The sequence below is a fragment of the Meles meles genome, chromosome 19 (assembly GCF_922984935.1).
Source record: "Meles meles chromosome 19, mMelMel3.1 paternal haplotype, whole genome shotgun sequence".
Classification (NCBI taxonomy): Eukaryota; Metazoa; Chordata; class Mammalia; order Carnivora; family Mustelidae; genus Meles; species Meles meles.
Genome location: NC_060084.1, coordinates 3,191,071 through 3,211,006, shown reverse-complemented (window position 1 = coordinate 3,211,006; position 19,936 = coordinate 3,191,071). Strand labels below are relative to the sequence as shown.

The following is a 19,936-nucleotide window of genomic DNA, read 5'->3' as shown; positions in this document are numbered from 1 at the left end:
GCCAACCCCGGGCTCAAATTGCTAGCCAGGCAGGTCTGTGCGGGGAGCCGCGGGGAGCCGCCCGCCACGAGCCCTGTATGTGGGCCACGGGGAGGGGCCGGGAGCCGCCATCCCCCCTGGACGGGGAGGGCCAGAGCCTTCTCCAGTGTCGCCGTCGTCCCTGCGAGAGGAGGCTGCTCGGAACTCTGGGCCAGAGGTTGGTGTTGAGCGGGGATGGCAGTTGGTCGCTGGGAAGGCCGCCGTGGTGTGCGTTTGCGTATTTCTTTTAAGATCATCAGGGAGTGTTTTTAAAAAAAAAAAAAAGAACCAAAAACCCCAAACCCAGGAATCCAGCATTTGTTTCCTGGGGACTCTGCAGAGTGTCCTAGCTCCTCTTAGGGGGAGGGATTGGTGTGGCTTCGAAGATGGGGACTCTGCAGGCGCCGATGGAAAAAAACCCGTGCTCATCAGCTCTGGAAAGGCACTCAGCATTCTGGAAAGAGAGGGCTCCGTGCGTGTGTTCCAGGAGGTTCCCGTGTTCTGTTTTTGGCTGGGTTTATTTTTGGGGCAGGAGGGATGCGGGCAGCATTTGTGGCTGATGAGGGTTTCTGTCCTCCCAGGGGCTTCCTAATTTCTTCTACATCAATACAGCAAGTGTTCATTTAAGAGCTCGTGAAGGCCCAGAAATGAGTAAAGCCCCTTTCCTCTCCAGTGGCTGGTCCTGTCCCGAGTGCAGGGCAGAGCACAGAACGCTCAAGTCACCCCGGGTAGGGGAAGGACTGGGGAAGGGCTGGGGAGGGCCTGCCTCGCAGCGGTGCCGCCGGAGCCCAGGTCAGAGATGCTCTTTGACCACGTTCCCCTGTCTGGGGAAGACAGGCAGGTGGGGGGGCAGGTGTGTCTGAAGAGGCACCTGTCGGGGGGAGGTCGGAAAGGTGGGGTGGCTGGGGTGTGGATCTGCGAGTCGCTGCCGCCAAGATGGAAGCCTGGGGTCTTGAGGGTGAAGGTGGAGATGGAGACCCAAAGCCGGAGAGGCAGGGGGGAGGGGGGAGGGGGGAGGGGATTGGGGGAGGGACTGCTGGAGGAGGTGGTGGGGAGGGTGCTGGGTCACAGTGGATGCCCGAGTTGAGAGTGGGGGGAGGCAGCGGAGGCTGGGGGGGGTGCCGAACCGCCGAGGGTGGCAGGTGGAGGCCCAGTGGGAGGCCCAGGTGGGAGGCTGGGGCGCGGGAACAGGTGTCCCGGGCTGGGAGCATTGCAGATCTGGGCCGGAAGGGCCGCCCGTGAGGGAGGGAACGCGGGGGCCCTTCTTGGTGCCCGCAGGTAGTTCAGAGGGGAGGACAGTGGGCGGCACCTCCCACCTTCTGTGGGGGGGGGGCAGGTGGCCTTTGAACACCCAGAGGCCTGTGTCCTGGGGCTCAGCACCAGCAGCTTCCAGCTGTGAAAAGGGCAAGTAAAGTGTAACCCTTTTTCTTTTGGGTATTTCCATGTGGGAGACCGAATTAGAAAGACATCCATGCAGTGAGGAGACCAGGCCTGGCAGTGACCTCATGTCCCAGGCCCACCGCCCACCCCACCCCCCCACCCCCCGCAGCGGCCTCCAGTGGGGGCCGAGGCCCGGGAGCGTCCGCCCTCTGCTCACCTCAGGTCTTGGTGTCTGTGTGCGTTGCTTGTCCAGTTGGCGGATGGTAAGGGCAACTGGGATCTTACTGTCCTGTGACAGCTTGGGATTTTAATGACAGGCGGTAGATGAATTAATCCAGAAATTTGTCAGGCACCGACATCCCGAAAGGTTGGGGGGTGCAGAGCAGTCCACGGGGAGGCTGCAGGGTTCAGCCCCGCTCGGCCTCCTGCCCCAAGAGCAGCAGGCGCGGCACGCGGGAGGGTTGGGGCACGCGGGGAACCTAGACCGGCGGGTGGCAGGCCGCCCGCCCCCACCCCACACCGAGGGGAGGGTTGAAGGCCCCCGGAGATGGGGCAGGAGCGCCGCCCACCTGTGTGCAAACGTGACCTTCTTCGTGGCGATTGGACCCTTAAAGAACTTGGAAGGCTTTCGGACATGCAGAGAAAATGGGGGAATGGATGCTCTGAAGTTTCTGAAGATCCCTTAGGAGTGGGTGTGGGTTTTACTGGAAACCCTGCGGAACTCGGTCCTAGGACATCTCCCAGTCTGTTGCTGAGCAAGGTCAAGTGGCTGGGCCCGCCCAGATCTGTCTGGGACTCAGGGTGACTCAGGTCCCAGGGCCCCTCTCCCAGCGCTCCCCTGGGCCTGTGGCCTGGCCGCATGGGGGAGGCTGGGTGGGGGTCCAGGTGTGTTGAGCTGTGTTGTCCAGTGAGCCGACTGCCCAGGGAGAGGAAAACCCCCGGCCAGCGCGACGGTGGCTGGTTAATTTTTACAAAGAAGGGCTGTTCCTGAGAAGCTGTTGAGGAAACCACCCAGATTTCTGTGTCCACTGGGCTTCCGGGCCCAGGGGTGACACAGGGCCGGTGTGTGTTGGGGTTTATGGGAGCGCTCTTGCCCCCGCCCCCACGGGAAGGGCCCGCGCTGGCCTCAGGTCAGGGCTCCAGGACTAGAGGGCGTCCCGGCCGGCACCTGCAGCGGGGCTAGCTTCCTTGGTCCCCCAGGCCGTGCCCAGATCACAGCTGGCAGCTCTCCAGCCCGGTGGGGCCTGGTGGCAGGAGCCTGCTCTCAGGTGTGTGCCCGGCCCTGTCCTGACCTCCAGCTGCTCAGCGTGTGGGCAAGGCCTGGCCTCCCCCTGGAGCCCCGAACTATTGATAAGGCCAAACAGAGCCCCGTGCACCCGGCACCTGCAGGGCTCGGAGGTCGGGTCGTCGGGTCTGCGGAGACCGCACTGGACGTGTCTGTGTGTGTGAGGGGCTGGCTGGGGCTGGGAGATGCCAGGGGAGGAAAATAAGCTTGAATGGTCTTGGTTTCTCTGGGATCACCGCGGGGAAGGGATTTTCACAGGGAGGCCTGTCGCCACGCGGCGTCTGCTTGGGGGCTCTAGGCAAACGGAGGTCCTGCCCTGTGGACTCCCTTCCCTGGCCTCAATCCCCCCCACCCCCGGGAGAGGCGAGGGGGTTCAGCTCGGATCTTTTTATTTTTTTTTTGATTGAGGTAGAATTCACCATTTTATTTTTATTTTTATTTTTTTTAAAGATTTAATTTTTTGACAGAGGTCACAAGTAGGCAGAGAGGCAGACAGAGAGAGAGAGAGAGGAAGAAGCAGGCTCCCCGCTGTGCAGAGAGCAGGGAGCCCCGCGGGAGCCGGATGCGGGGCTCATCCCAGGACCTTGGATCGTGACCCGAGCCGAGAGCAGAGGCTTAACCCACTGAGCCACCCAGGCGCCCCAGAATTAACCATTTTAAAGTGAACCCTTCAGAGGCATTGACTACATTCCCAAGTTGGGGTAACCGCCGTCTCTGTCTTGGTCCAAAACTTGTTTTTTTTCTCCCCAAAAGGAAACCCTTTCCCCGGGAGCACACGCTCCCTGTTCCCTCTGCCACAGCCCCTGGTGATGGGCATTGGACTTTGTGTCCCTGTGTCTTCACCTCTTCTGGATTTCCTGGGGCTGGAGTCACTCAAGACGGGGCCCTTTGGGACGGGCTTCTGTCCCCCAGCATGCTGCCTTCAAGGCGCACCCTCTCGGCCCGCGTGTCACTCTGTCTTCCCTTGCATGGCCAAGGAATATTCCAGGCTGCGGACAGCCCATGGGCTTTTATATCCCCTCATCTTTCGATGGACGTTTTTTTTTTTTTTTTTTTAAAGATTTTATTTATTTATTTGACAGACAGAGATCACAAGTAGGCAGAGAGGCAGGCAGAGAGAGAGAGAGGGAAGCAGGCTCCCTGCCGAGCAGAGAGCCCGACGCGGGACTCGATCCCAGGACCCCGAGATCATGACCTGAGCCGAAGGCAGCGGCTCAACCCACTGAGCCACCCAGGCGCCCCTCGATGGACGTTTTTGATCGTTTGCGTCTTCCCTTGCATGGCCAAGGAATATTCCAGGCTGCGGACAGCCCATGGGCTTTTATATCCCCTCATCTTTCGATGGACGTTTTTGATCGTTTGCACTTTCTGGCCACTGATGAACCACGCTGCCCGCGATATTCCCGTCCAGCGTGGGGCAGACCTGTGTTTGCCCCCTTCCCAGGAGACACCCTGCTGTGGCCTGCGTCTGGACTCTGCTCCTTTTTGTGGCTGGATAATACCCCTCTCTGTGGCTAGACCACGTTTGTTCAGCCACTCATCTGTGGGGGACATTTGGGTGGGTCAGATTTTTTTTTAATTAATCTATTTTAAAGATTTTGTTTGAGAATGAGCAAGCAAGAGTGGGATGCAGAGGCAGAAGGAGAGGGAGAGGCAGGCTCCCCGCTGAGCAGGGAGCCTGATGCAGGGCTCCATCCCAGGACCATCATGACCTGAGCCGAAGGGAGATGCATAACCCACGGAGCCACCCAGGCGCTTGGTTCAGGGGGTTTGAACGATGCATGTCTCTGGGAAGGAAGTGCCGATAGGGGGCGGGGGGCCGTGGTGGTCTCCCGAAGGCCTCTTCCTGCATGTGGGCCAAGGGAGGGCCGTTCCTGCTAGGACCTGTGAGAGAGAGCAAGTGTTGCTTCCCCATCGTGCTGGCCAGTCTGCCCCCGGCCCCGTCTGGGAGCGGTTCCTCCTAAGACTTCTCGTTTGCAGCTGCCTTTCCACCCGTTTCCTCCTCACAGCCCATGCAAGCATCTGTTGAGCTGCAGCTGTGTCCCAGGCACTGTGCAAGGCTCCTTCTAGTTGATTATCCTGTTGAGGCTTCACTAAAGTGGTGGGAAATGCTGGCCGGTCGACCGCAGGCTCCGGGAGTGCAGGGGGAGGTGGCCTGCGGCCCTGAAGGCTTACTGGGGCCCATGCATCAGGCCTCAGGGGCTCAGCCCCTCAGCATTTCACTCTTGGGGTGGTCATTGAATGAGGTTAACACGCAAAAGATACCCAGGAGCTTATGTTTAGGAGGAGAGAGCGGGAAAAACCTGCTGGGGGTGTGGAAGCAGGTCGGGGGCTCACCAGGGAGGGGACACTGGAAAGACCCATGATCTGGGGCCTGGAATGCCCAGCCTGGACACCGATAGCCCAGGAGTCCAGATGGCGCTGTTCCTGGTGGCAACAGAGGTTGTGAGGGGGAACGCTCCTCCCTGTGCCGCTGTCAACGGGACAGGGGATATGTTTCTGGTGGGGTTTTGGCTTCGCTGACGTCATTGGCCACCGTTCTGGGGCCGTCCCCACCCCGGAAGCTTCCGTGGCTGCCCTGGAAGGCAGAGCCTGGCAGCCTGTCCCACGGCACTCAGGCCTGCCAAGGAGTCGCACTTTGGGGCTGGGGATCCTGAGCGCTCTGTGATTTCCTAAAAGCCTGTTAAAGTAAGACCACTCAGGGACGGAGTCTCTCCTGCTTTACATCACGAATGTTGACAGTAGGAAAATGTGGCCAGGTTTCTCTCAAATATGAAAAATGGGAAGTAGGCGAGCCAGAAAATGAAGCCCGGCTCCCCGCGCACCCCCCCCAGTAGTGTGGAGGACGAGATGCCCGGGGCACCCTCGGAAAGTGGGGTGATGTCTCTGCGCCTCCATTTCCTCATCCGGGCGGTGGGGTGGCGCCGGCCCGGAGGGCTCTGAATGCGGAAGGGGTCAAGTGCCCTGGCGCAGCTGTGCCCCCTCGGGGCCCCTTGCTGCCAAGTGTCCTCTTGCCGGAAGCTCAGCTGGGGGGACCGCTTCCCTCCCTCCTCCAGCGGCCAGGGGGAGGGACAGGTTGTGGAGCGCGGCCTGATGCTCTGCCCAGGTGGCTGGGGGATGGGCAGCGGTTCAGGCCCGACCGGAAGGTGGGGGACCCTGGCCCCCCGGAGCTCAGCTGGGAAGGGAATGTCGAGCTCCCCCAGGGGGTGTCAGAGCAAGCGAGGAGGGTCTGTGCTTCACCCCGCGGCTCGGCCACCCAGGCGACTGGCATCTTGCAGGTTGTGGGCTCAGGGCGGGAGTGGGGGGGTCAGCGGTGGCAGAAAAGCCTCTTTGGACCCCCAAGAGTCGCTGCCCCCCTCCCTCGACCACCTCCTCCCCCTCCCGCCTTGGCCTGGCCCCGCCGTAGAAAGTTTAAAGGTTTTAAATGCAAATATTTCTCTGTTATAGACGCCAGCTGTCTCCAGAGAGCGCGTTTGCTTGCAGCTCAACTTTATTGTCCAATTAGCTTCCCATATCTGGGTACCGGGGAGCCTGGGGGCTGGGGGAGGGGTGCGGCTCCTGCCGCCGGGCGGGGCTGGGAGCCGCCCCCAGGGGACCCGGGCTGGGGCTGGGGGGGGGCGCCTTTCAGACTCCCGGGCTGGGGCGGGGGCCGTTCGTGGCAGGGGTGTTCTTTTCTGATTTAAAAGAAATAAAGGCCGCCCGCCCGGCGCACACTGGCTTCCTTTTAGTCCCCGTCGAGTGTCCCCTCCCCGCCCGCTTCCTCGCCGCGCGGCGGCTTCCCCATTCACCGGGGCTCGGCGGCGCTCACAAAGCGAGGCAATTAGAATTGAAAATCTATGCAAAACAGCTGTTAACTGATTGTGAGGGAGTGCAGCTGTGTGCCGGGTGCAGCTCGGAGCCTGGCGGCGGGGCAGGAAGTGCTGGGGCAGCCCGGGGTTAAGAGGCAAACTCCTGTCACCTCGGCCAAGGGAGCCGACCCGGCCTTAACCTTAACCCTTGCTGCTCCCCGGCAGGTGAAATTGGCCCTCGGGGAGCCGACGGAGAGGGCGTGGGGACTGGGTCGCCCCCTGAGCACCCCCGGGGGTGGGTCAGGCGTGCTCCCCACCCCCCCGCCGTCCTCTCGCAGTTCTTTGCCTTCATTTACCCTTTCAGCTTATCTGCGTGAAGTCGGAGGGCAGGAGCGTGCCTGGCTGCTGCATGGAGTTCCTCTGCCCGCTGGGCTGCCTTGCCAGGGGAGGAGGGGGCGGCCGGGAAGAGAGCTTGGGGCTCCAGCCACCACCCGGAGGCCGACACCCCTCTCCCAGCCTGTTAAGGATGCTCCCTCCTGGCCCAGATGGGGGGGGGGGCTCTGTAGGGTGGCCTGGGGAATCTGTCTCACACACAGACACCCCCCCACCCCCTTTATCTAAGGCCCACTGCGCTGTGGGACCCAGTGCCTGGAGGGATGAATTCCAGAGGCGGGGATGGGAAAAGCCTTGGGAGAGATAAGATTTGAGCCTGGCTTTGAAGAAGGGAGAGGCTCCTGGGCGGTGGTGGCTGGAAAGAGAAAGACGACTTTGGTGTCTAAGTTGGGGAGGGGGTAAGTGTGGCCACAGGGCAGGCTGTAGGTGGAGGGGCGCCGGGGCAGACCCCCTGCCCAGCAGCCCTTGGTGCTGGGGGTCTGGGGCCTATGCGTGTGACGCTCCTGGCCTGGTGGCTTTGGGGAGGGTGGACCACTCCTGTTGAAGGGCTTGCCCGAATCCCCAGGTGTCAGGCTCTGGGTGATGGGTACCCCCTGCCCCCCGATGCATCTGCACACAGGCTGCCAGGTAGAGGCAGACGGCCGGGCTCTGGAACAGGCTTGGGTCGAATTTGTGTATCCCAGGCAAGTTAATTAACCTCTGGTCTCCTAGCCCCGGCTTTGAAATGCGGGTCACGCGGCCCACGTTGCAAGACTCAGGCTGGGCTGTCCGGGTACATGTTAGGGGTATGGTGAATGGCAAAAGCCATACTCCCTTTGACCCACAACACTGTCCAGGTCCCTGCTGCTGCGCGCTGATTCAGATGCCGCATGCGGGGTCTGCCGGCGGGTGATGGCGGTGGTGTCCCTGTGGGCCAGGAGCCCCGATCAGGGCCGAGGGCGCCGGTAAACCACTTTACCGCTGTGTATCCCGCTGACCCCACAAGGAGCCTAGACGCCTGGGAACCTCCCCTCAAGTAGGTCCGCATGGTGGTGGGGGCCTAAGTGGCCAACCCGCCCTGGTGGCTTCCCAGATCCTTGGCGTCCTGAAGCCCCCCTCTATCCGCACCTTGCGCTTCTGTCTGCTGCCTGGGCTCTGAGGCCACAGGCTGAGAGCGGCGGCGCTGGCGTTTTCTGCTCCGTCTGTATCTGGGAAGGTCAGTGCAGCAGGGCCAGGCTCGGCACGTTTGCTGACTGAATGCCCCACCTTCATGGTTAGAGGCCTCCCTTTCTCTCCAGCGGATCCCTTCGGGGTCCATCATGAATCCCCTTCTCAGTTGCTAGCCTGGGGGGTGGGTCGGTTTAAGGGAGCCCCTGGAACTTATCCTTGATCTTGGCTCTGGGGCTTTCACGGGTTCCAGAGTCCGGGAGGCTGGGCTGGATTTGCAGGGATCCGTGTGAGGAGGTGTTCAGAGCCAGGTGAGGGCCGCCGGCTTGGCAGGGGTTCGAGGGTGCAGGCAAGCAGGTATCTGCCTCCCGTTCCCCATGGCGCACAGTGTCCGGGCGGATGTCCCAGCTCCTGGAGGCGTCGCTGCATCATCCCTGGACTGGCTCTGGCATCGTGCCCTTTTACCCTGAACCTTTTGTCTCTGCCTTCTGTTGCCGGGCAAATGGGCACGAGGGAGAGGAGGTCCGGGAAGGCTGTGCGGTGGGAGCTGCTGAGGAGGAAAGAGAAAGAAGGCGCCCGGAGGGAAATGGAGGCCGGCCAGCCCGAGCCCCCAGTGGCGGGAAATTAGGAGTCAAGCTACAAACCTCGTTAGCGAGGAGCGCGGGCTGCAGGAGAGCAATTCCCACCCTTAAACTCGGAGGCCGTGCTCCCGGATTACTGATTTCCTCGAGCTGGGCGCACTGACAGTGAGTGTCATCTATCTCCCCCGGGCCAGCCCGCCTGGCGGCCCCCGGCACCACCGCTCCGCCGGCTCGCTGCTGCCCCCCGGTGGTCGCTGTGGGTTCCTGCAGCGCGCCCGCTTGCCTCCGCGGCGGGGCCAGGCAGGAGCGGCTGCAGGTGTGAGCCCCTCCAGGCGCGGCTCCCTTGGCAGCAGTGCCCACGTGACCTTGAGCGACTCTCGGCCTCAGCTTCCTCATCTGTGAAACGGGAGCAGACCACCCGTCTGGCAATCCGATGGGACCCGACGTCCACCAGGAATGGAACGTGCAGCTCTAAAAATTAGCCAAAGTTGCATGGTGGTGGCGGCCATCGCAGCAATTTCTGTTTAGCTGTCTGGTCCTCTGCACAGAGGTGGAAGAACTTGACCCCCCCTTCCCTTCCGAGGGTCTCCCAGGGTTGGAGGGAAAGAAGTGGGAGCTCGGTGTCAGTCCTGGTAGGAGGCTCCTTGGCGGGCCTTGGAGGACCTGAAGTCCAAGCTGGGAGGAGACTCCGGCCAGGTGCGAGTTGCTCATTTGCATATTGTTCCCCTCCCCTCCCCGCCTCCCCCGCAGCCGGAGATTCAGGTGGGAAGGGGTTGGAACCGCCCCAGAGGTTTTTAATTTTGTTTTTAAGGCCCTAGGCCTGTTGCTGAGCTCCCTCCTGACTCCTCTTTCCCCTGCCCCCCCCCAGGGTGCCCTGGCGGGGATGGAGGCTTCCCCTCCCCTGCGTCCTGGCCGCCTGGGCCACGGTGAATCTGCCGGTCGCTGCTGGGTGTAAATTAGGGGAGGCCTCGCTGCGGAAACTCCGTGCGGTGCCTGAAGTGTCGCGCCAGGGCTGAGGCCCGCAGGAGGGAGGCACAGCCCCGCGGAGGCGGGTGTCGAAGGGGAAGCGCCCCTCCCGAGCGGTGTCAGGCCCGCCGGCGCCCGCAGGTAGGAGCCAGTAACGGCCCCTGGCCGGGCCTCGCGGGTCCGTTTCCCTTTTCGTTTGTGGTCGGCCAGGAGCCTTGTGCAAGGCGGGGGCGGCGACCCGCGTGCGCCCCCACTCCGTGTGCCCCAGCTGGCGGTAGGGCGAAGGTGGACTAGGGGAGAGGGTGGCTTGGGGGCGCCCTCGGGGCCCTGCCCCTCGCCCCGCAGCGGGCACATAGGCGGGTTCGGCTCCCTGCTGGCGCGGGCCCCGAATGCTCCAGGCCCGCCAGCGTCATCTGGAACAGATGGATGGGGGGTGGCAGGCGCCCAGCGCTCCCTCCCATCGCAATCCGGGCTGGCGCGGGGAGGGAGGGAGGAAGGCGGGGGAGGCTGGGCCCGCGGGGACGGCAGCGTGCGCGCCTGCCAAGCGCGGCGCGGGCATGTCCCGGGGCAGGTTTGGGGCTGGCAGAAGCGCCGGCTGGCACCTGGGTCCGAAAGTTGAAACCCGCAGCGGGGCGCTGGGGCGGCCGCCCTGGGGGTGGGGGTCCCGATTTGCCCCCAGGCTCAGAAGTATGAAAGCTGTAGATTAGAACGTTTTCAAAAGAGAATGTACGGGGAGAGACCCTGGGGCATCGCAGCACCGCCGGCAGCTTGGGACGCGCGCGGGGTCAGACCCCGGGGCGCCGGAATGCTTGGAGGCCGGGGGCGTCGGGCGAGGCGTGCCCCATTAACCCGGCGCTTCCTGGAGACGCAGGCGGCGCGGGGGGTGGGCTCCAGGCTGGTAGTCGGCGCCCGCCGCCGGTGGGGGCGGGGCGGGGCGGAGCGGGAGCGGGGGCGGGGCGGGGGGGGAGGGCCGGGGCGCGCAGTCCTTCGCCTTGCCGCCTGTGGGTGCCCAGGAATTTCAGGACGCTCCCTGAGTCATTCCAGTCTGTCAAGTGCCTGGGTGAGGTAGGGTGGGGGGGGTGCCAGGAATGGGGAGGCGCTGCGCTGGGGCCGGAGGCCCAGTGGGTCGTGCCAGTTTCTGGAGGCGGGCGGCCTCGCCTCTGACCGCAACCCCAGCTACTTAATGACCCCCCTGGTGGAGCGGCGCCTCCGTGGACTCTGCCGCCGCTGAGACGTGGGTTCTTTAGAGAACTACCCCCCTGCCCCCCGCGTGTGGCCTTCCCAAAAGTTACTTAGAACCTCGGGAGGGGTAGTTCCTAGGATTTCGGCAGGAAGACGCGGAGGCTCCACTTTTTCACCTTCGGCCCTTTCAAGTTGGGGGCAGTAAGGTCGCGAATCTCGGGCGGCGGGGTCGGGAGGATAAATGGACACAGCCGGTCTTGAGTTGCCCCCACCGCCCCTGCGTCCCGCTAACACGCACACCAGCCCCCCCGAAAGAGTTATCCTCCCGAAGGCCTCTAGGACATGTGAGTTTATGCGCTCTTTGTGGGGTTTTCTATGGGCCAGACACTGTTGTAGGCACTGGGACGCGGCGGTCGCGAGACCTTACAGGGCTCCGCTCGCCTGGCAGTCATGTTGGAAGTCACTGCTCCCTACTTGGGGAATTAAGTGGCCGGTCGTGGGCGCCACTGTACCTGGGACCCCCGGACAGTCCAGCCAGGGGACCCCAGGAACGTGAGGGTGACATTTCCCCTACCTGCTGGTGTCCTCGGCTCACCTGGCCGACCGGCCGGGGAGGGGCCTGTGCCCGCGCGGGTGTACCCGGGCGCCCGTCCGTGCGCGCGCGCGCGTGTGTTTGCGGCTGAAACCCGACACCTCCCGCTGGCGGAGGTCAGGGAGCCGGGAGCGAGCCAGTGGCCCGGGAGTGGGCGGCGTTGCGCTTGGGTGTGTCCTCGGCGGCGGCGACAGCAGCAGGTGTTTCTTGGCCGGGGCCCCGGAAGCTCCACCTCCCCAGCGGGCCCGAGCCGCCGCCGCCGCCGCCGCGCAGCCCCGGGTGAGATAAGCAGTTTAGACAAACACTGGGCGACGGTGGCTCCAGCATGTGTCAGCCGAGGCGGAGCTGCGGGGCCCCGGCATGAAAGGTGAGCGTGCCGCGCCGGCCGGGGGCTGGGGGGTGGTCTTCGTACCCCCCCCACGCCCACCGCGCCGCGCCCTCGTCCAAGTTCGCGGGTTCCGCGGGGGCGGCCGCCAACGGCTCCCGGGCAACTTCCCCCGGAGTGCGAGCCGCGATAAGAGCCGAGCGCGCGGGTAACCAAAGCCCCCCCTCCCGCCCGCACGGGTCGCAGCCGGGGCGGCCTGGCCCGGGGTGGGGACGCAGGCCGCCGCGGGGCTCGGGCTCGGTGGCCCGTCCAGCGAGGGGCGTGTAAGTGCGTGCGGCCGTGGGGGGGGGGGGCAGTGGGAAGCTGGGGGGGGTGCTCTGGGCGAGCTGTCGACACTCCGGAGCCGGGGCAAAAACTTTGCGGCGGCGGCGGCGGGAGCGAGGGGCGGCCGTGCACCCCGGCGGCAGGTGCTGGCGGCGGCTGGGGCGGGCGGGGGAGGGGGCGGTCCGCGGCGGAGCTGCGCGCGGGGGCCGCGCGGTTCGGGTTTTTGTCTCGCTCCCCTCCCCCTCCCCTCGAAGCGGGGTAGACCGCGGGGAGGGCGGGGCTGCAGGCTCCCGGGTCTCCGACCCCTACGCCCTGCTTCCCAAGGGCGCGCCCCGGGCTCCGCTGCTTCTGTCCTCCCGCCTCTCCCCTCCCCCCGTTGGATTGGTGCCCCTGCCCCTCCTCCTGCCGAAGATGGCTGCCCCAGCCTCGGAGGTGGGAGGGTGATTGCATCCGCCGCCCCCCACTCGCGCTGCCCTTTTCCCTCCCCAGCCCTTCCTGCTCCGCCTGGATGCGCCTCCCCGCCCCCAGCCCTCCCGGGCCCGCGGCGGCGCTGATGGGCGGCGAGTGGCCCGACCGAGTGGAGCCGATTCAATTACATTGCAGCACCAGAGACACCTCGTCCGCCGGCCGCCTCTCCAGCAGGCTAATTAAATTCCCTCCGTGGAGGCGGAGCGGGAGTTGGGCTGGCCCTCCGCAGCTCCGGGTGGGGACAAGGGGGCCACTTAGAAGTGTGCAGCCGCGGAGGCTGCCGGGCGCAGGACCTGGGAAGAAGGGGGTTCTCTGGGTTGGGGGGGGGAGAGATGCCTCGAGCTTTCCCCCACCCGACTTGGTGGTTCTGGGGGCCCCTGGCCAGAGGGCCTGCTCCAAGTTTGAAGAGCGGTGTGTGCTCGGAGGGGAAGCACCTGCTGCCCCCAGCTGGGTTGGTGGCTACCAGCCCCGAGTGGAGTCGATTTGGCTGTTGTTTTGTAAACTAGCCTTTGTCTGCAAAGTGCACCTAAAATACATTAAAACCTTGTTAACCCCTGCGGTGCCTTATCTGGGGCCCACACAGGTTGGGGTTTGGAAACAAAAAGCAAGACCACCAGATGAAAAAAAGGGACTCGTTTTGTGAAGGCGCCGGAACAAAAGGCCCAGCTACTCCGGGTGGGAACCTCCCGGCCTAAGCGGATTTCTAGGAGGCGGGCTGGTGGGCCAGAAGGTCCTGGTGGGGTGCTTGGCCTGCTTGGCCCACCGGCTCCTCTCCGCCTGGGGTTCTGGGCCCTCCCCGCCAAGGATGGGAGAGCAGGGGGTGAGAAACCTTTGGTGATGAGCCCGTGTCTGGAGCTCCTACGGTGTTACTTAAGCTCGGGGCACGTAAAAGTTGCTCACCCCATGTTTACAGCCGCCCCCCCCACCCCCACCCACGGGGATGGCGGAACCCGAAGCCCAGGCTGCCGCCTGACTCAGCCGGGCCACGCCACAGGTGAGGGGCCCCTGGGCGCAGGCTCCGACTGGCAGGCTGCGTGTGTGTCATCCCGGCGGCGGCCCCGAGGAGTCTCCACCCCGCCCGGGTGGACCAGGAAGCCAGAGCAGCTGCTAGATCTGAGCGCCTGAATCAGCTAGGCCTGACCCCTGGGTGAAGGGGGTGGGGAGGCGCCTGATGGTCGGTGCTGGGTTGGTCTTTGTCACTTGGTCACGACGGCTCAGCGAGGAAGGGGGAAGGTGGGGGCAGCTAGGGCCGGCCGGGTTTTGACACTTGGGTTTCTTTCCGTGAACCTTGGGAGCCTGTGAGTCTGGAGCTGGTGAGGGGCCGGGGCTACGAGCACGGTCAGCCCCACTTTGGGAGGGGAAGCTGGGAGGCCCATCCTGCTTCCAGGCAGCAGCCTATCTGTGGGGTCAGGCTCCAAACAAGGCCACCGGCTGGCCTCTGGTGCAGGCCCTGACCTGTTGGGGACAGCTTTCAGAATCCTGGCTTGTCAAAGTAGAAAAGGGTTTATAGATTCCCAAGGTTGGTTTTCTAACATGGCTCGTGGTCTGGTCTCCCCAGACCCAGTGAAGCCATAGCGTCTGGGTTCCTGGCCCTAGACTAGAGAATAGAATGCTTGAAGCACCCCCCCCCCACACACACACACCCTAGATGATCCTAATATCCAGACTGGGGCTGAGAATCAGTCCCCTAATGGGTAGGCACAGAGACTCAGGGGGCATGGAGGCATGGAGGGCAACACCAGAGCTGACATCCAGAAGGGGATCCCTCTGGAAGCTCCAGGGGGCTTTGCAAAGCCGTCCCCTCGGGCGGTCGTCCAATAACTTCCTTGTCCCTGGGAAGCGCCCAGAGAGCCTTGTGTTTTCAAAGCAGAAGCAGCCCGCCCCTGGGTCAGCATCTCCCACCTGGGGCCCGGGAGCGAAATCTACACAGCGCCACTCAGTGGCTGATCTGAGTCCTGCACCTCCAAACTTGAGCCCTCCCCAGCTGCGGTAGCTCCTAACTGCCCTTGACCCTTGGGCAGGTGGTGAGGCCCTCCCCTCCCTGCCCTGGAGAAGGAGGGGTCGCTCTGCTCTGCGCCCCTACCTGACGGGTGGGTGCCGGCGGCTCCTACTTTTCCAGAAGAATGCAGGCGAGTGAGACCTGGCTGCTACCTCTCTCCTTGCCCCAGGGACTCGCAGGGGCTTGTGGAGTCAGCCAGCAAGGCCGGTTTTTCCTGGCCCCATCTGAAGGCTTGGAATTCCCAGCTTGGGTTACTCGAAGTCCACGCTGGGCTGGGGTTGGGTGGTAGCACGTTAATTATCTCTGTTATGGCAACACGGGGAGCCTCCAAAGCACGGGGCCGCGTCAGGCCGCCTGCCGCCCTTCCCGGTGTGCCAGGGGAGCTGGTTTGGAACCTGCCGGGATCCGTGGGGCGGGGGACATTTCAGCCAGGCCACTGTGCCGGAGACCGTTCGTCTTGGTTTCATTTCTCCCTCTCTGGGAGTGCAGTGCGGGGCCCCGAGCTGCTGGCCGCACTTCCCCACGCTGGCCCTTCTCCCAGCCGAGGCCACAGGCGGGAGGTGACGTTGCAGAGTGTTCCTGTCAATGAGAATTTATTGAGCGTCTCCTGTGAGCCCAGCCAGGGCTCGCTGCTGGGAGGTGTAGGGGACAGATAACACAGGAGCGCGTCCAGAGCCGCCCTTTGCACGCCTGCCAAAATGCGCACCGGGGGCCTTTTAATCTGCTCTCTGCAGCTTCTCCCCTCCACCAGCCGCTCGGCTCCCGGCCTCGGCTCCGCGGGACCACACCACGCGGCCTCCGTGCTCGGCCCCTGTGTCTGCGCAGGCTGCCCCCTGCCTGGGATTCTCCGGGCAGCTCCAAACCACCCCAGGATCCCTGAGGCCAGGCCCCTGCCCTGCCCTTCTTCATGCCTTGAGCGTGTTCCCAAGTGCAGAGGGGAAGCAACCGTGGGGCCAGAGGAAGTGAAAGCAGCCTCCGGGGAGGGTGAGGTGGCAGGGGGAGGCCTGTAGACGAGGGGGAGGGACCTGCGGGCTTGTGAGCATCTGTGCAAGAGAGACGATCTGGGTGAACTCGAGGCTCTGGGGGCCCCCGTGGGATTCGGGAATTTTGGGGAGTGACTTAGTTGAAGGGAGTTGGAGGAAGCAGGAAGCCTTCAGGTGTCGGGGCTCACTTGTGGCCGCACTTTGGAGTCGCCTGGGGCACTTTAAAACACCCAGGCCGACCTGTGGCCAACAGAGCCCGGTCCCTGGAAGCGGACCTGGACATCTGTATTTTATAAGCGCGCCCCCCCCCCCCCCCCCCCCCGGCGCAGGTGACTGCAGACCCAGAACTGACCCAGGAGTGCCTTCTGCTGCTGGGGGAGCGGGAAAGGGACTTCTGCTCTTGGGGCGGGTGGACTGATGCTTTTTAAGGAGAACGGGGGTCTTACCCAGGAAACCAAAGTCTGTCCCTTTTGCCCCGGAGTTGGATGAGGCAACCCAGAGAGCCGGAAGCCCTCGCCTGCCGGGGGCAGGGGGGCGGGGAGACCCCGTTGCGGGGTTGTTGGATGGCTCTGGGCGCAGTGTTCACCTGGGATGAGGTCCTGAAGGTGACTGTCCTTACCTGGCCCCCGGGTGAGCCGCGAGCTTCTCCTGAGGGGGCCCTCGTGTGCAGAGTTGCGTTTGGATGGACCGCCAAGCCTTCCAGTCCTGGAACCGGTTCCTCCAGCTGGAGAACTTGACGTGTGTGAGGAGTCGCACGTTGTAATGGCTGGGGGCGGGGGGGCTGCCGTCTCTCCAGCTGGGTTCGGTCTGTACCGTGGGCCGCAGAGGCCTCCCTCAGGCTGAGGGTTTAGGGGACACGGATGGCCCACACCCTGAGAGGCCAACAGCCCAAGGCTACCTTGTAGGCGTGAGGGGAGCCCCCCGTGGGCATCTGCGGTCACTGTGACCGCTCCTGCCAAGGGCATCGGCATCCCCGTCTCCACCCGTGTGATTCTGTGCACTTGACCTCTGGGTCTGTTTTCTCATCTGTAAAATGGGGGGACGAACGGGGGCACCTGTGTCTTCAGACAGTTGGAGGTCAAACGCTTTCTCACGATAAGCTCAGGGCAGTGCCTGGCGCAGAGGGCTCTTGGGTGCAGGTTTGTCCAAGAAAACACATCACATCGCCGCCTTTTTGGGTGACCCCAGTATGCCTGGGGTTTTAGTTCGTGAAAACCTGAAGGCTCTGTTCCGTCCTGGGCCTTGCCTGCTGCATGTGGGAGGGGCTGTGGCCACTCCTCCCACCGAGACTCTGACCCTCCGGCGCCCCCAAACGCTCCTCCTAGAGTCTCACCTGCTGTCCCCCGCCCCCGCCCCCCCAGTCTCGAAACCGCACACGTGTGGGCATCCCTCAGCCATCCCCCAACCAACTTGGGACCCCTCCCCCGGTGGCCGTTTCTGTGCTCAGATGGTGGGGTGTGGCCACGGGCAGCAGTGAAAGGAATGGGTGAGCTTTTGGTCAGGGCGGTATCGAGGTCGGACAGGTGAAGCCGTCCGGGAGGACAGTTGTGTGTCAGACTGAGCAGGACCAGGCGTCCAAGCGAGGTGGGCAGGGGCCTCGCTCGTGCTGACCCCCAGTGTTCTCTCCTGGGCTGAGTCCGTGGGACGGGGCCGTGTTGTCCTTGAGGAGGGCCTGGACTGTGAGGTAGGGATTATCCTCGTTTGAGCACCCTCCAGGAGAAATGGGGGCTCCACGGGGGCCTGTGCCTGCCTGCCCGCTGGGAGGCAGGGTCTTGGTAGCGAAATTGCCAAGTGCATTATCTCTGCGTCTTTGTTACCATCTTCCACGTGCTGAGTGCCGGACTGTTCATTCACTGGACAGGAAGATACAAAGTTGAATAAGTAAAGCTCTAGTTCCGAGCGGGGACTCGTGCATCCTTGGAGCTGCGGGAGGCTGTGGGAGCTGTGTGATGGCTCCCTGCCACCTCCGGAGTGGGGGGGGTCCCATGTCCCCTCCCCGGTAACTTGGGAGAAAACTCAGAATCAGCCCCTGTGGAATGGTTGGCCCCTTCTTGGCCTCTGGGCCCCGTTTGGGTAGATGGTCCCTTCCAGAGCCCGCCTGGTCAGCGCTGCTCAGCTCCAGGGGGAATCGGGCGCGGGCTGAGATGCTGTGTTTGAGATCAGACGGGTCAGACCAGGCCGTTCCCTTCTGGGCACGGAGACTTGCTGCATCGTGCGGTTTTTGCCTATAAGGTCTTACGGGATTTTGCCTGACTGGAGGGCTTCCTTACTGGGGATGCCGGCGCCCGGGAGCCTATTCCCTGGGCACAGGCGGTGCATTTTAACCTGATTGCTGGTTTCCAGTGCCGGGGGTGGGGGATGGGTGCCGGGAAGGGGCAGGTGAAGCGGAAAGATCTGACGTCTGGGCTCAGGATGGCGCTTCCGTCCGCCAGCAGCAACCCAGAGCTCCGCTGACGCGCTTCTGGCTCAGCCGGCTCCCCTCTGCTCCCCTCAGCCCTTGGCCCCCGAGGGGGCAAGAAACCTCTTCGTGTGGCCAACACCTGTCCCTCAGAGCCTCGTTGCCCCCCACCCCGGTGGGTCTCCAGGGCAGACCGGGCCGCTTCTCGCCGTGACCCGGAAGAACTAGAAAACCCCGAGGGTGAAGCCCGGTGGTGCCTGTGAGAGCCGGTTCTGGGCCTCCGCGTCCTGCTTGGGTTGCAGGAACCTTCCAGGTTCGCTGTTGCAGGCTTGGAGGGATTCGTGTTCAGGAGGTGAAGGATGCCTCAGGCCTGGACAGTTGCTTCCCAGCAGTTGCTGGAGGACAGCTGTGGACAGAAGGGGACCGGCCTGGCCTGTGGCAGGTTCACCCTGGGGGCTCATGGCTCGTGGTGAACCTTCACCCAGGGGCCCTGTTCAAGGTGCCACTTTGGCCACAAGGTAGTTGGATTTCTTGGGGGAGGGGGGACATTTGCTGGTGTCTGGGCATAGCACACAGGGCTTTGCAGATGGTAGATGAGCCCAGTAGGAAGTACCCTTAGAACTTTCCTTTGATACCCCACGTTCTTTTGGCCCCTGGTGTGTAACGTTGGGAACAGGTGTTAATTCTCGGCGCTCCCACACGTCATAAAGCGTGCTGGGCCCAGGGGGCCTCTGAACTTGGCCCATCCCGTTACAGAATTCAGTAGGTATGTTTTCAGTAGGAGAGGGTCTGGTCTGCTCTTTTGACCGTGATGATAGTGGACCTTTTTACAAAAGCGAAAATCTTTTTTATAATTTGCGGCAGGTGCTGGCTTTGAGCTAGGCCAGGCCCGCTTGGTGGTGACACGTGCCAGGATCACGGCCTCCTTCCTGATGGGCCCTCACCCCACATCTGAGCGTGTGGAGGGGTCAGTCTCTACCTGCTGAGTCGGGATGGCGTTAAGGTGTTGGTGACATCTGGGCTGAGGGTCCCGGCCACGTGCGCGGCGAGCTGTAAGCTCCCACAGATGCTGTCCACTGCCGGAGCCCAGGTGGTTTCGGACCTGGTGAGACACACCCCTGTATCCAGCAGGCAGACGCGCCTGAGACAGTAGGGAGGGGTGGGGACTTGGGACAACAGGTTGATGGTTTTAGTGGTTTTAACTGTATCTGAGAAACTGGAATCTTCATTTTGACTTGAAGTCTCCCGCTTTCAAATGTGGGTTCATTCACTTTTAAGCAACATGGCTTGACATCAAGCCAAGTAGGGCAGGTGGAGGGTCGGAGGAGGCCCGCTTCGCCTGCCCCCGTGCGTCACGTTCCCCCACCCCACCCCATCACTGATGGGGAAACTGAGGTTTGGATCTGGCAGGGTCCTGCTGAGAAGTGGGATGGGAGCTAGACCTGGAACTGTTCCTCTGGCTACTTTTCCAACCAACAGTCCAGTCCCCTGCCTGAGCAGGGATGCGAGGCATCACCGTTTTCCCATCAGGTCCGGTGGGCTGAGCCCCGGGGAGGGTGCCTGTTCTGTTGGCTGAGGACCTAGCCAGTGGCCTTGGGGGAGGGACTGCAGCGGGGACCAAGTCTGCTTTTGTCAACACCCACTCTTGTTGGAGGGACAGCGCTCTGACATTCTCTGTCCCTCCCTCCCTGGAGGGGTAAGGCGGGAGCCATTGAAATGCCCCGACTTCCCTGCCTGGCCGAGGGCAGTGCGGGAGCGGGAAGTGGCCCCGGCTTCCTCTTCCCACTGCCCACTGCTTCTCGGCTTCCTCTTCCCACTGCTTCTCGGTGTCTGTCTCCCCCCACCCCCAGTCACGTAGCCTTGACCCCTGCCCTCCTGGCCTGTTTCCCCACCTGCTGCTCCGTGGAAAGTTCAGTGGCCGCCTCCTGGCAGAGTTGGGTTTCTTGCCTTGGGGACCTCCCCTCTCCATCGGACGCCTTGGACCCCCACCCGTTTCCTGCACCCTGTGCCTCTGGGAGTCCACTGAAAGGGCTCCTTTGCTCGGAGGTGGCCTGGTTGGCTCTGCTGCCGTCGGGCACATGAAAGGGTCGCAGACCTGGCTTGTCACC

At 63.4% G+C, this 19,936-nt stretch overlaps 1 protein-coding gene across 9 annotated transcripts in view; it reads left to right on the top strand.

The window, feature by feature from the left end:
* GSE1 (Gse1 coiled-coil protein) overlaps positions 1 to 19,936 on the top strand; it is a 387,465-nt gene that overhangs the window by 328,292 nt on the left and 39,237 nt on the right. Inside the window, exon 1 of one of the 9 annotated variants that reach the window (XM_045987496.1) lies at positions 9,567 to 9,698. The exons of 6 other annotated variants lie outside the window; for them this stretch is intronic. Coding sequence is in view for 2 of the 3 variants with exons in the window: in XM_045987495.1 (XP_045843451.1) it covers positions 11,692 to 11,698 (7 nt within the window). In the remaining variant the exon portion in view is untranslated. Of the gene's footprint in view, positions 1 to 9,566; positions 9,699 to 11,557; positions 11,699 to 19,936 lie in introns of those variants that run through there. 2 more of the 9 variants (XM_045987495.1, XM_045987499.1) reach the window with 2 other exon arrangements.